This window comes from Hippocampus guttulatus, chromosome 8 (genome assembly GCF_054856545.1).
Source record: "Hippocampus guttulatus isolate MCC_2025c chromosome 8, RoL_Hgut_1.0, whole genome shotgun sequence".
NCBI classification, from domain to species: domain Eukaryota; kingdom Metazoa; phylum Chordata; class Actinopteri; order Syngnathiformes; family Syngnathidae; genus Hippocampus; species Hippocampus guttulatus.
Window position 1 is genome coordinate 11197354 of NC_141268.1, and position 16102 is coordinate 11213455.

Consider the following 16102-nt stretch of genomic DNA (forward strand, 5'->3'; position numbering starts at 1 on the left):
ACAATTAAATGAGAGTTTCTGGAAAAAAAAAATTGTTAAAAACTGCTTAAAATCGTCAGGGATCGAAATGTGATGACACATACGACTTTGTTACTGCGGATGGACTCAACTTCCAGGCACACTTGTCCATCTGCACATTCGGTGCAGAGTTCATAGCAAGGACATCGCTGAATGTTTTACTGCACGTAGTTTAGCTTATTTTTACAGTTGTTAAAACATTGCCTGAGTATTTAATTAAGATTTATATGATAACAGTTCCATTGTAAACAGTGCATAGTAACATCCACCCTCCACAAACGTGCCATTTTGTAGCTATTAAACCTTCAAATGAGGTGAGGAAAAAGGAAATGATTCCCCTGCATAAATGCTGAGTCCACTTTTTGGTTGAGATTTTTTTTTTTTTAATGTCAATAAAGCCAAGATAAGTGGCAATCAGACGCCCGTTCACACACCGTGCTGCTCGATAGGCTCTCATGCTTGACGTCACCTTCTAAGCCTCCTGCTCGTGTGTTTGTATCTGCGTGGACTTTGGCCGTAGGCCGAATATGCATGCAATTTAATAACCTCGGAAGGCTGGGGCAATCGATGCTCTGACCTCCATTGTGAAGAAATCATTTACACTGGTGAGCCAACGAGGCTCCACCCTTCCACAATGTAGCGCTACATTTGTATTGGAATGCCACAAAAGGGAATTCCTTCCCGTGTGCCATAGAAAGGAAGCAAACTAAAAAGGTGACATTTTTGAAGTGGTGAGGGAGGTGATGTGTGAGTCACAATGATGAAGAAGCTGCTTAAGTGTTGCTTCTTGTGCCATCTCACACTCCCTCCCCGTCTCCCCTTATAAGGTGCTTCCTGCGAGTGATTACATCATGATGCAGGCAAGTGGGGTGGTGAGCGAGGCTGCTGAAAAAAAACAAAAAACCCGAACACTGAGCTGACATACCTCACTTTTGCCGGAATATGTTGCAATAACAAGAGCAAACTGTACTGTTATAACGCCATTGCATCTTTTATATTATGAATCACACTTAAAATACACCATTTACTAGCAGACGACAGCACAGCCCCATTCTGGCCTCTGAGGAATCCCAGAAACGTGCTCAAAATTAGAAAGCGTCCATGTCAGGATCTTCGATGTAATGATAAGCCTTTGGGGTTTAGGGCCCCCCCTGTGCTCGAGATGTAAAGCATTTACAAACTTAGACACAAGAACACTCTGTTCTCTCAACACATACACACACCTCAGCTTTAGGCCACTATTGATTCAGCACATGAGGTGATTGTCGCTATTGTTTGGATGTGTTTGAATAGCAAGCGTGTCACTGCGCGGGTTTGTTTAGCCTGGTTCGGTAAGGGCGACATAGTTAATAAACCACTGCGTCACTGCAAAGTAGGCTGCACGACTGTAAACTGACAGTATGGGAGCATTGCATGTGACTACGGCCACATTAGTTACACACAGACAAGTTAAAGATAGCCGTTGACCAAAACTCTTTTTTTCATTGTGGAGGTAATATTTTAACATAACTCAAAAATGTTTACAATAATATGTTCTGTGGTGTCCTACTAGTTTTAACACAGTATTCTGCTTAATATTGTGATTGTGGAAAATTAATAAAGCTGCAAAATCCATCTCAGGGGGCGGCCATGTTGCCGCCTGCTAAAAAAAACAAAAACAAAAACAAAACAAAATGACATCACAATTTCTCAGGGCTCAGGTAATGATCAATCACAGCAAAGGTTGAAAACATCACATGACCAAACTAAAAAAAAAAAAAAAAAAAACAGGTGGCAAATTTGTGCCAGAAAGTAGGCTGGACAAGCGTTAAGCAGATCTACGTTGTGGTGCAAGTTTGGAGTCATCGATATGGCTGGAAAGTGTATCACGATATAAGTATTTGATTTCAGTCGATATTGAGAATTATTTTTTTCTAACCTATTTAAAATGTTAAAAAATCAAATAGATTTAAGGTATAATAAAACATAATTACCCAGATGAACTATACCATTCAAAATATCTAGTGGTAAAACAAAAACAGTGTACATTCACTTAGGATTGCAGTGTAATGTGCACTGTTGTTTACATCCATGATCCTGCCTGAAGCGGTGCGGTAAATGCTTACTTGCGCAAGACGCTATACCCCATCGTTGCTGCAGTTACAAGAACCTTCATCGTCACACACAGACTCATGATCGGGAGTGGAAGGCGGTCTCCAAGTGCCCACCTCACAGTGACGGACTTTGCATCATCCGCAAGTGGAGTTCTTACAGTTCTACCAGCTACCAGCACGCATCTTTGAAAATACCAAATGAAAGAAAACTCTTCCCATGTGCACACTTAGACTGCATTTTGTGCTGGACTTAGCTGGGCAAAAAAAAAAAAAAAAAAATCGAGCCCAAAGTCTCTGCTGCTTTCCACCTATCTGCTTACTTTGTTCTTCCAACTCATTTGAACATGGTGTGTCTTAACATTAAATTAGGCCAATAGCAAACAGGATCAGCTAGAGAAAAAGGCTCGGGGCCATCAGATAAGCTGTGCTGCAAAACAATGTAGGCTTTGTGCAGCTCGCAGCACACTGCATGTGTGCAGGTACAATAAGTGTGTGCTATTATGGTTGTTTTCATTGTAATAAAGCCATGTTGGAGGGAAAAGTTATGCATCACATGCAAAGCTTGCACTTAGAGGAGAAAAACGTATGGTAACAAATGTATGAATATGAACGGTACAATGTCCTGTCATGCAAGCACTGCATAAATGTGTGATGAATGAATATCATTAAAAAAAAAAAAGCGTTTCCTCCCTTTTTTTGCGTGGTTGTCGTCTTGTATAAAGGGCACTGAACTGGAAGACAACGTGAAGTTTAACAGCCGATACCGACCACCCCCGCCCGATAGTGCCCCTCGAATATTTTAAACATCACACCAGAACCTCGCACTAACCATATCGACCTATCTGATTGTAGGATGCTGCATGACTGGACCAGGAAGTGCCATAAGGTCTATGCTCTCCTGAGTGCCATTCTAGTTATAAATGGCTATTATAGCATAGATAAAAGTCAAGGCAAGACGGGTGGTATATTTACACAGCACATTTCATACACAACTCAACTCAATGTGTTTCACAAAAGCAAAGGCACAACACCTAAGAGCATTTCCAAACACAACAGTGAACCAGTCTTTTTTTTTTTTTTTTAACTTGCAACATATTATTCTAAAACAACAGTACTCTTACTTGAATACAGTTTTTGGCCACTCTAGCTCGCCTTGATTGCGTAAAATACAACAATAATATGAGCATTATCACTTTTTTTTCTGCAGCCTCTTGCATAATTTGGCGCCGTGGCTGTGCCCCCCCCCCCCCCCCCCGCCAAATAAACAAATAAATAAAATAAAAGGACGTGTGCGCCTTTAAGGGTGAGCGTGCGACAGTGGGGAGGGCCAGGGCGTCTCTTGACTGGAGCTCCTGCCTGACAGCCTATAAGACGTCAGCTCATTCCCATTCAACACTTTATCCAAAAGTGTCACAATCTGTAAGGGTGGAGGGAGGGGGGGTGGGGGAGCGTCAGCCATTCGTAGTCATCTACTGGTTCCCCGATGTTAACTCCAAATTATCTGTACGTTGCAAACCCACCGGAGCCATTTTAGGAGCCCGAAAAGGAGTTTTATCGGAGCGTTGCAAAAGGGCGCCTTTTCGGGTGGGGGGAATCTTGGAGCAGTTTTTCTTGGTGAGTGCTGCAGTTTGAGTCGTGTAAAGTGCGCGCGACTTTGTTTGTCTCCCTGTGTTCGTGTGAGTATGTGCGTCTTGATGTCAGGAGTCATCGAGTGATGCAGTTTATGAGGGGGCTCACCTTAAGCCCTCTTTTTAGATTTTTTGTTTTTTAATTTGCTTTGAATTTTGGAGATGGATTGGGACACTCAATTACGAGCGTCTGCACAAGCTACGAGAACAGCCTTAAAATAATGCAATGATGACAATAATAAGAGCTATATTCCGACAAAACAGCGTGCTCTTGTTATTAACATTACATTGACTTGTTTCGTTTACAATTGATGCTCCTCAAACATTGCTGCAAACATCCTCGTATGTGCTGTTTATGATTCATTACAATTTAATTTCTCACAATGATGCATCCTCAGTGTACGTGCGTCTCGCCAAACGTGAGTGTGTGTGTGTATGTGTGTGTGTGTGTGGTGGTTGCGTGTGTTCCGTGGCGTGACTCACCCTCGTTGCTAAAAGGCTTTTTAACCACGATTGTCTAAATCCTGTAAAGTGAGGGGGTGTGCGCTGCTGCGTGCTTGCCGCACAGGTAAAGCGGGTATGGTTGCTCGGAAACCGCTGCAGGGGTGTCGTGCAGCGGTGGGTGCGGGGGTGGGGGGTAACTCCCTCTCTCTGTCAACCTTTCTCTCTTTCTGCAAGACAGAGCGTGCCTGATTTGTGGTCACATTAGCTGCCGAGAGAGGGGTTTCACCATCCTTTGAGGGTATGGGGCATGCCTCTGGGCTGGTAGGAAAGGGTCTGCTTTTGTATCTCTTGACACGCGACTATTGCAAATGGGGAATACACCTGTCCATTTAGAAACAAGTAGCTCCAAGAGCTTCCTTCCGTTTTCTAAAATTGCATGCGCCAACAATGCATCAACTAACCTATGCTCATGCAGGAGCAAATTTATAATTACAGTCAATCTTTGCATGAAAAACATTTGTATACTACAATAAATTGAAAAAGTAAACTGCAATTACGGTAGTAACTGCAGCACGATGACGTATTCTTACACCGCTGCGCAAACTAGTTTATTGTGTGCTGTTTGTAACCTCAAGCATGACTGTCTGCGTCTTATGTGTTGTGTTGTATTATTTTGTCATTTTATGTTAACTGTTCTTTTGATGGAGGTGCGGGCACCCGCAGCGACTCCTCTTGTTGCCTTGTTGTCTGGTTGAGAGGGAAGACATTTCTTCTGTGCTCTATGTTATATAGAGCACATTTGACACTAAATTTGTACTTGACTTGATGTTTTATGTCGGTAATGTAAGGACCCCCTATGTGTACATAATGTTAGACTTCGATGCCAATGTACTCTGAGGACCTTCTGTTTCTCGACTGTACATTTGAAGACCCTTTACCATGAGCCAAAAAGAGGCGCTTGGAATGAATAATCTTAGTACCTGATCCACCATGGTTCCATGATTTTAAACTGAACCCCATGGATTCATAGAACACCTGCATCCTCACCAAAAAGACATTGTCGTGTGTTGCAGTAGTTGAACAAGGATAGTTCAAGGGCCACACTTGTTTCATCTAGATTCAAGATTAACATGTACCCCCGACAGCCATAGAATCTATCAGTCTATCTATCTATCGATCTATCTATCGAGCTAGCTAGCTACCTAGCTAGCTGGCTACCTAGCTATTTGTATGTAATACGTTACACGGATAGACTCAACAGCAGACGACTTAGAACCCCTCTTTCTTCACCATGTATGCCTTTGGCCCTGCAAAAATGGTATCTCTTAATACTGCGCCTTATCATGTGGAATGTTAACACTGCAGTATCATACAGTACATATAGTACAGGGTGGTACATCAAAAACACAGATCCTACTTTTTGATCACATACGTCTTTGGGGAAGGAAACGTTCGAGTCCAATTCTCAGGCCTGATGAGATGATGTTAGTGTGGATTGTACCAAGGACACCCTAGCAGCTGTTCCTTGACTATGTACTGTACTCTTTTGGCATTGGAAAAGGTACTTTGGATATAATTAGCCTGATTGTGTGGTCGATTTGGTGAGGTTGTACTGAGAGTGACAGGGGAATCCCTATTCTTAAAAAGGATTGAATAGCTTCCTTGATCGGAAAGCTTTTAATGGCGCCGATTTTATGTGTGGACTGTTTTTATTGATCCGTTCCTCTTATCTGTTGTTTGATTTGATTGCTGTTCTGTTTACTGTTGCCTGTACTGAGCACTTTGATTTGTGTGCAAATGAAACATGCGTTTCATTTGAATTTCTTGAACGCTATTGCCTCTTGGGAAAATGTACTTCCAGTTCCAGTAATTATCTTTATGGGGTACAGGAGGTTAGCAACAAGGACAGTTATGGACTTCTTGAATCCCTCTTGCTTGACCGTGCACCTTTTGTGCTAAGGAAAATGGATCTTACAGTACAATAACTCACACAAGGGGGTGATAAATTTGCGTAGCTTGTACTGAGAAGAGACCAAAAGTGTTTTTTTTTTCCTGACCATGTATAATTTTAGCGTCAGAAAAAGGTCCCAGGTGGTCTAATAATCCCACAACACGGTTAAAAGGGGCAGATTCTACCTACAGTGATGCTGGTGGACTCACGGAGTATACTAATCAGACGGAACGATATGGAATGATAAATTGTAGCTTGCGGAACACAAATAGACTCCATCTAACCCCATTCTCTTGCCTAATGATCCAAATGAAGTGGTTCCACACTCTGCATTGCCACGTGTCGTTTGTTTTAATCCTGCTGCCTGTAAGTGCTCCGGTGGTTGAGTGCCAGGATGAACCGTCTTTGCACCTGTTGCAAGAGGAAGCACAAGCCCCTGGGGTTCATTATCAAGGATCATATTGCTTCCCGTCTCTCCCTCCCTGGCCCGCCGAACCTTGTCAACGGACCTGGGGGGCAGCCAGGGGTGGATGGCAACGGCATGCCTCGTTGGCGTTGTTTGGCTCCTACCGATGCCCCCTGTGCTTCCTGTTGTTTTAGGGCTTTGTTTCCTAGCAGCTGTCATTGCTGCGCATAAATATGCCTCACGGGAGACAAGGAATGAGTTTTTACAAGGGTGGTGGTGGGGGGGGGGGGGGGGGGGGGGTTGGTGGTGTTATTCTCACTCATCACGCCGGCATTATAAGGAGGACTGTTCGTCTGTGGACACTGCACAGGTGATGCCGTATAAACACAGTCTCAAAAAGACATCGGCTGCTTTCTGTACCCCCCTTGACAGATTGTGAAATACTAAACAGGTTAATCCGGTCAAATCGCATCTGGATTTTGCCTCAAGGTATATTTGTGACCCCAGTAAATGACAGGGGGACAAAATCGACACGCTGCTCAGGTCTCCTTATCCCTGAATATTGTAGACATAGTTTACTCAGCCCTGACACATACTCGACATGACACAAACATTCAGGTCATTTGACATGAGGAGTTGTTGCAACATCAGGTGCCGTTCTGGTAACAGGAGGAGCCCCTTCCTCTGCACTTCAGGCCCAGCCGGATTGCAGCAATGGAAGCACTCAGCTACTTTTAAAATGCTCTCTCCAGTCATGACAGGCAGGGATAGGGGCAGAGAACTGACGTTATATTTGTCAACAGCGATGACCGATGTCGAACGTTTGTTCAACCTCTGAAGTCGTTTTTATTTTTTATTTTTGCTAAAGTCAACTCATATGCCACCCTGGTCAATATGACTCAATATTTCCGATGTGCTTTCTCTCCAAACATGTCTTTCCCGCTCTTCAGTGTACCCGCTTTTGCATTCAGGTTTCAGTCTTTCCTCTGTGATTTATGGATTTGGGTGGGGGCTCCCTGTTGCAGGTACAAAAGTGGCAGTCAGCCGGGCCGACGATCCGAGAGTTTCCTGGCTTTGATGCGACCCGAGTGTGCCTGGAGCATGTCCACAGTGGGCCTGACTGCCCAGGAGACATCTTTTCCCGTAGAACACCCCTTCCTGCGGGGCAGCTACTGTCACAGCATGGCTGGATCAAAGTCATCGTGGAGCTATACCCATGACCCGGACAAGTGAGTACGCTGGGAGATTTCCGATACGGAGTGGGGGGCGGAATGTTACGTGTTTGAAGTGGGTGGTAGTAATCGTTTTTATCCTTGACAGCTTCTACTTCACAATGAAATCGGAACACACAGATCACAGCTCTCATGGCCAGCACAAGATTCCGCCATCGCTAAGTTACGAAAGTAAGAGTCGTCTTTTTTCAATTACATCCTTTCTGCTCTCTGTCTGTCAAATGCATCTTTGCTTTTATTCTTTCATTGGCTCACCGTACTTGTTTTTTGGAACATTGCCCACATTGAAATCGACTCAGTACAACAATAGGTACAACTGTACCATCCAATGAGATCTAAGAGCAAAAACAATGGCAGGAATGCCCACAGTATCAGAACGGTTGTCATGAAACAATGCGATTATTATGATTGTGGTTTTAGGTTTGCTTTTCATGTTTTGGCGACCTTATTTAGTGACGTGATTGGTTAGAAACACCTCGAGGAATTTTAAACAACCACAACCACAATGATGGAAGAGAGTTTTTTTTTTCTCCCATGTGCAGTGAAGAACATGGGTCACAGTGTTTTTTTGTTTTGTTATCCCAAATTTTCCTATCTTGATGAAGTTACACGTTAATTGAAATTTGTATCCACAAATACATTGAATATAAGCCCCCCCCCCCCCCCGAGACCCCAGTTCTATACAATCGCAATAATAAAATGATATCTCTGACCGTGTCAATCAGCACCCATTATCATTGTGAGGACAAAACTCTTTGTTTTCTTTAACTGTGCACAGTAATCTCCTGCATAGTCACCGTTCACCATTCAGGAATTCAACAATTAGATTTTTGTTCGGAGGTCCTCAGATATTTGCGGCAGAACTCACCTCTTTTTGTGGTCTTTATGAAACGCTCGGAGATGCAACAAGATTCCGCCAAAGCCCACTCCTTAAGAGGAAAGTAGAACAGATTTTGATGATTTAAAAAAAAAAAAAAAAGCATGTTGAAGTGACAATCTTTGAGGCTAACAAAGTTTAGCCTCGATTGTTAATGGAAGTGGAGAGTCTTTGGTACACTCACCTGTCCATTTTCAAGATCAAATCAACACCTAGCCGTTTATTTTTAACCCTGGAGAACCCACGTGGTCAAATTTGGCCCCTATAAATTCTGCTACTCAAATGCTGTCCTTAAATCCCAAAGGGTCAGTTTTGGCCCTAATTCTAAATTAGGATTAAAGCATTGAATATTTGAAAAAACATAGTTTGGTGTTCAGTGAACATATAGCAGTCATTTAATGTATAATTCATCATTTTCCAAAGAAGAAAAAGGTTCTTGGGTTCTTGGGTTCAAAATCGACCATTTTTTATCCATTTGGGGGTGTGATGAAAATGACATCACAGTTGAGCAATCGTGATGTCATTTTCAGTCGACAGCAAGTGGCAAAATGGCCGCCCCCTGAAATTGAACATATTGTAAACAAAAGTTTGGACTTGACTTCCCATTTAAAGTTCATGTTTTTAAAATGGGTTAAATTTGTCATTGAAATTCAACAATTTTAATGTGCCTGCGCAATACCCGAAACCACTCTTTTGCAGTCTTTTGTTTTTTGTCTGCTATTGCTGGTTTGTTTGTTAATTTTTCCTGTAACTTCTCCTTTTCCCTTGCTCTTCTGAGTTTTTCTGATTAGACAAGATGGGGAAAAAAGTATTTCAGGATCATAGTGTGTTATATTTACAGTTTAAACTATCAATGTAGGCAATTTGAAGCATTTCTGGGGCGGGGGGGAAATCAATTACCCATGGTTTTGAATTCTGGTTGTTAACTTTATAGGTTGCATTGTAGCGCGTATCTGTTTCCATGACTAAGGTTCGACTGTGTCTTTGTGGTTCTTCTGTCAGGGCATAAACACAGTTCCAGCATCCTGAAATTACCTCCCAAGAAGCTTCGGCCTTCCCATCTTTCCCTGTCCTGTAGCGCTGAACCATCCACGCCGAGTCCGGCCTCATTCCAACATCTCTCGCTGTACGAGTGCAGCAGTCCGCCGCAGACTCCGGACAGGTGCTCCAAGCCTCTGCCGCCCATCCCGCTGCGTAGTGACATCTCATCCGAGCAGGCCATGGACAACGAGGTGGAGTTCTTCACCAGCACGGACGAGAGCTGCTGCCTGGTGTCGGATCAGTGTTCCAAACCATCTCCTTTTCGGACCGGACTCCCCAGTCGGAGAAGTTTAAGGGACTGCGGACAGATTAACCACGCTTACTATGACGGGCCTTTAAGTCCAAGGCAAACCCAACCTCAGCAGCTTCCCGTGCATCCCCCGCAGCAGAAGGAAATGCAGGAGCATTGGCGTCAGGAACTACCAGCGGTCTGCCAACAGCAGCGGGACAAAGCTCAAAGGAGACTACATCGTTCTCACTCCGGACCAGCCGGATCTTTAAACAAGCCTTGCCAACTGCGCTTCAAATACTCCGCCTTCAACACAGATCACAAAATGGAGGTTCCTCCGCCGATTCCGCCGCGACCAACCAAGACGTCAGATCCCGCACACTCTCAGAGAGGTAGTCATTCAACGTTATTGTAATTATGATGATTGTGTTTGCAGGTTCGTTTTTCATATTTTGGTTACTTTATTTGATGATGCGCTTGGTTAAGAAACATCTCGAGGAATTCAAAGGACAACCACTGTTGAGAAGATGTTCGTCTTGCTATGCATTATGGAGCACAGGTCACAGTTCTCATTGCATCCTGTTCATACGTGAGTGACATTGCTTGACTCTCAACACAGGCCAAAAAAAAAAAAAAAAAAGTATCTACAGTATATTTATGAAGATATGACATTTTCCCATTTGTGGAAAGTTATTACTGGTGAGATGTTTTGCCTTCTTCTGGACTTGGAGACACTAGGTTGAAATGACAATATCATATGCAAGGTCGTGTGGTGAGAAATCATTTTGGTGAAAGCTTTTCTTAATATTTCCAATTTTTCAGCACCCATCCATCCATCTTATATACCGCGCTATTTATCCTCTCTAAGCTTCGGGCGAGTGGTGGAGTATACCCTAGACTGGTCGAGAACCAATCGCAGGGCACATACAGTGTAGACACACAAATATTTATGGTCACGTTAACACCTTAGGACAGGGGTGTCAAACTCATTTTTGTCGCGGGCCACATTGTAGTTACGGTTTCCCTTGGAGGGCCATTATGAATTTTGGGAAACCATATACATTTTTAATCCCCTCCACATATTACATACAGAACGCACAACAAATGAATGACAATGACAATTTGAAATTTTGGTTCAGACTTTAGCAAGCATCAAGGAACTTGACATGCTTGATTTGCTTTCGCGGGCCACATAAAATGATGTGACGGGCCAGATTTGGCCCCCGGGCCTTGACTTTGACACCCGCGCCTTAGGACAATCTAGAGCAGGGGTGGGCAACTCAAATGCTAGAGGAGGCTACAATTTTTCATCAACACGACTGGAGGGGCCACATAGGACCATGCACTTACTGTTTCCCCATATTTGAATCGCAACCCCCTTTGCACGATATACTTTATAAGACAAGAGTTGCACTGAGCTTAAGAGTGGGCATTTTTTGTCACTTTTGATCTTTTGCGAGTTGTGAACGCAACTAGTGAGCTCGATGCTTGCACAGGCTTACTACTTAGTTATTCGAGTCGTGTATTCTTGCACGCCACACGCGCACATTTCTCTCTGGACAGTCTTCGTTCGTGTTTGCTGGCTTCCGCCTCCGGCCGACCTTTGCCGCCCACCGTGCCGCTGCCGAGCTGCCGTGCCTTGACTCCGGTTGCTGGGAGGAGCTGTGCTCTGCACACACACGTTTTCTATCAATGCTACTTTTTGTGCTTCTTCCGCGCTGCTCACTCGGAATCAAAATTTAGCACTGACATTGTGTCCAAAGTGGCTGTGTCAAATTCACAGGCTACGTCCTCTGAAGGCCGCATGTTCGGCCGCATGACGTCACTTCAGGTGCGACTACACTGCACGTGGTTTCAGAATATGTATTAAGTCTGTCCAAATTCCCAACAGTCAATGCCTTCCACAGAGGCTACAGAAGGAGGAACCTTTGAAGGTCTCAAAGGGCAGAGCCCGCGATTTGTCCTTCTAGAATTTGGAAACCCACGTGCGGTCGAAAAATGTGGCTGAAAATGCGGCCTTAGGACCATGCAGCCTGTGAATTTGGCCATAGCCTTTGTTGCTGCGCAGAGAGTGCAGCACATTCTCGTTTGCGATTGGTCCGTTTCGTCACATGCTGCGAAGGTGTACTCAGCTTCCCCTGGCTAGACTCCTCAATACACAAGAGCAATTGTTGCGGCCTTACAGGTATTTTGCACGTCACACGAGGCGCTGGCACATATCAGGCACCTAATCTAATGATCTGATTGCGGGATTCCCTGTCAGCATTGTGGTTGTGGAAGCGCACACAGCTGTGGTAATATTCCATCGACCTAGCTTCTGTGTGAAAGGCGGAGTTTGATAAATGGCGGGTCGACTGACTGATACAGCTATGATGTGAACATTTTGCCCAAACTTTGAAGCCTGAAATGTGGCAAAAGGCCAAAAAGTTCAAGGGGGGCAAATATTTGTGCAAGCCATTGTACATTTACAAACTGCATACAAATTGGTATGCAATTAGAGGCAAAGTTACAAAAATGGTTGAGGAAGCAGACCAGGATTTGAGTCCACGCCCACCTGATGGCTATAATCTGTCATATTTGCAAGCAAATGTTCATTAAAATGTGCTGTCCCAACTTTTAATAAATACATAAACAGTGAAAAGTCACTTAAACAGACATATTGTTGTGATCGGATCGGTGATCAGCTCTAGAGTTTTTGAAATTAGCTGATCGCCAGCAAATATCCTAATTGTGTGAAGCCAAGAAGTTATCCATTTGCAGTTTTTGTGCTGTTTTAGAAAACACAAAAATGCCCCAAGACGTGGCCAAAAACGTGTCTAAAGGAATTGGTGTCGAAGACGCGATACAGTGCGACCGAGAGGCGCTTTGTTTCAGGGAGGAGCTATGTTTAGCCTGGGTTGTTAGTGGAAGTTACACTGCCCCTGAAACTCACCTATTCACGTTGTGCTCTTTCTGGCAGACACTCGCCGCTGGTCAGCAGAGGTGTCGTACGGCGATGAGGACAAACCCCCAAAGCTGCCTCCGAGGGACCCCCTGTCCTTGGGCACCTCCCGCACTCCTAGCCCCAAGAGCCTCCCGACATACATCAACGGCGTGATGCCCACCACCCAAAGCTTTGCACCGGACCCTAAATATGTCAGTCGGGGTTTACAGAGACAGAACAGCGAGGGATCGCCGTGCATCCTGCCTATCGTGGACAAAGAGGGGAAAAAGGCCAGTAGTACACATTACTACCTTCTGCCTCACCGACCCACCTTCGTGGACTCCAAGTCCGTGGAAAAATTCCTACAGACCTGGGACAGCCCGGACTCGGAATGGGACTGCCACACCAGGCGGAAAGCGCCCGTGGACCTAGTTTAAGGATCCTCGCCACCCTCCAAACTGCTGCTTTTTAGTTTTGAGCCCGTTAGGTATTGAAGGACACAGGGTACGAGTGCACTGTATCCAGTTACTGCTGACGCGGCTCACCACAGGGTTGCGTTCAACAACTTTGAAAGATTCTACAGTCCGGAAGGTGCAAGCGGGTCTTGAACCACCTCACTCTCAGTGTTTTGCATCCGGATGGTTGACTGTGATGGGTTGGGGCTTTTTTTCCCTTTTCTTTTTAAATGCTGCTTTTTATCTCAACCGGGACAAAAGGTCAGTAATGTAACCACGTGACACTTACTAGGGATGGGCATACTAATCGGTTTCTCGCTCATGAGGTAAAATTAATCACGTCTCGAAGCAAGTGAGGCAAAAATAGAGTGCGCTACTTTCGCTGGCTGAAGAAATTGAGCATGAGCTACTCCAAACATAAGTACCGGTAAATTGAAAAAAAAATCTATTCAATGTATTGCACAGAAATAAAAATTGAGTGAATAATTTAGGTTCAAACAAACAGCAGTAACAAAATAATATATTTCTACATAACAATTTAATACAACTAAAGAGTACTTAGAAATGTTCTGTACTGAATTAAAAAAAAAAAAGAAGAAGTTTAAGCCACTGTAACTTCATGCACTGTTTGAATATTTAATTCAGTGGTTTGGACAAAGGATGGATGGATCGAATTATTTATATACCACTAAGGGAAGTCTGCGAAATTACTGTCGTACACAATATGACACTAGCATGGAACAAGGAGTTCAGAACATTCATTTATTTGTGTGGCGGGGGGAAAAGGTACATTGTTGATCAATAAAATTCAGCCCATCCCTAAAATCTGAAGTTATTTTAGGGTCAAATGAAGGATTTTATCATACGAGTATCTACTGTATGTTTGGGTATGATTATCATATATATATATATATATATATATATATATATATACACACACACACAGGTATATATTTCTTTTTTGTTTTTGCTGATGTTTTGTTTTTGTTGTTTTTCCCAACTTGCTTCTGTAGCCTCAAAAACAGCCATATCACATCCGTAACAGAACTCTTCCAGGTTCATCTGCTACCTTTGCTTTGTTTTTTTGGGGGCGGGGGGGGGGGGGTTGTTTTTGTTTTGTTTTTTTTCACGTACAACCCAGCAAACGTGGGTTATCTTGCCATAACTGCGCTTTCACATAAGAAAATAGTTGTCGAATGAGTGTCAGACGTTAAAACTCAGCACCAACTTGTCCCACCATTCAGGCGTAAATCATTTACAGTGGCTCTAAAAAGTCTACACACCCCTGTTCAAGTGCTAAATTTTTGTCCAAAAAAAAAAAAAAATTCAAAGCTGTGGCTACTGGCAACGCAATTGAAAAGAATTTTTTTTTAGAGAGGAGAAGTAAAAAATAAACTGAAATGTATTTGCACAAGTGTGCACACCCTCTTATAACTGGAGATGTAGCTGTGGTAAAAATGATCTCCCACCTTTTTGCAGTGCCTCGAGCAGAAGCCTGAACATGTTTTGTGCTCACACTGACCGCTGATTGAAACGGTTTATAACTACCTACACCTCGATTAAGGCCCCAGTTCCATCCAAAGAAATGATTTATCTTGGTCTCATTTAAAAACTACATTTGAAATGGGTGTGTAGACTATTAATATGCACTCCACATTGGCCCCTTCATGGTTCTGATACTACCTCCAAAAGGCAAAAAAATTGTCCAAGTTGACTCCAACCACCCATTCCATGGGCAGAAAATCCCCGGCACGTACAGCCAGTGTCCGTCATCCCCTGAGTGTTGTTTGCGTGGGTGTTTTCTCCACGATCATATTTGTTACTTCGTTTTTTGTTTTTTTATGTTCGTTTTTTTGCATTTGGAGGTTGCACAGAGAGCGTCGCCTTGAAGCTGGACATACACTGTAAAATAAAGGCACATGCAACGCAGTTACGAGAAGCACATTGTTAGCGTTGTTTTTAGCATTAGCATTCCTTGCCCACCTATGGCGCAAAATGCCTTTTCTTGATTTGTTTTAATGGTCGGCAAAAGTTTGAAAGCCACTGACAGACACCGCAGGGCTTAAGTGCTACAAATGAACCCTTTCAATTGTTTACTTTGACGTTCTATCGCGGGCACTTAACCCAGTGTGAAAGTTGCAATTTCAAATTAACGTTTTATATAGCGTATGCCCAGCTTTAGTGAATGTATTCTTACTGAAATTCTTTTTTTTTATATTTAGCTGTCAAGCTGTGAGTCATTGTTTGGAACACATTTGCTACCTCCCTCGATACGAATCCTCCATTTCACATTGTCCGCTTTTTGGGGGGATGATCTTATCTTTTTTTTTTTTTTTTTTTTTTTAAAGGAGTATTAGGGCCACACGGAAAATAAATTTAATTTAGGAGTTAAAAGTAGTAAGCTTCCAAATAAATTCATATTTAGTTCACATAAAGTTGAATACTGAGAAGATAAAGAAGCGGTGGGCAACTCCAGTCTTTGACTCTGCATGTTTTAGGTGTTTTGCTCTTCCAACACACCAAATCAAATGATCAGCAAGCTCTTCAGGAGCCTGATAACGATCCTGATCCTATGAATCAGGTGTGTAGGAGGAGGGAAACATCTAAAACATGTAGGATAGGGGCTCTTGAGGACCGGTGTTGCCCAACCCTGCAATAAAGTGATTTTTTAAAAAGTAGGAATATCGACAACAGTGTGATTACAATCAATCACTAATTATAACAGTTTTTCCTTCATAATGGACTCTGTGCCAGGAATGTGATTTTTTCTCCCTCTTTTTATATTATTTATTTTTGTCTCAGAAA

At 43.3% G+C, this 16102-nt stretch overlaps 1 protein-coding gene across 1 annotated transcript; it reads left to right on the top strand.

The window, feature by feature from the left end:
• The first annotated feature begins 3530 nt into the window (after positions 1 to 3530).
• Positions 3531 to 14376, top strand: errfi1a (ERBB receptor feedback inhibitor 1a). The gene is made up of 5 exons (XM_086118197.1): positions 3531 to 3725; positions 7566 to 7769; positions 7861 to 7943; positions 9652 to 10311; positions 12879 to 14376. The coding sequence occupies exons 2-5, from the start codon at positions 7618 to 7620 to the stop codon at positions 13277 to 13279; spliced, it is 1296 nt and encodes a 431-aa protein (XP_085974323.1). The 5' UTR covers positions 3531 to 3725; positions 7566 to 7617; the 3' UTR covers positions 13280 to 14376.
• The last annotated feature ends 1726 nt before the right edge of the window (positions 14377 to 16102 follow it).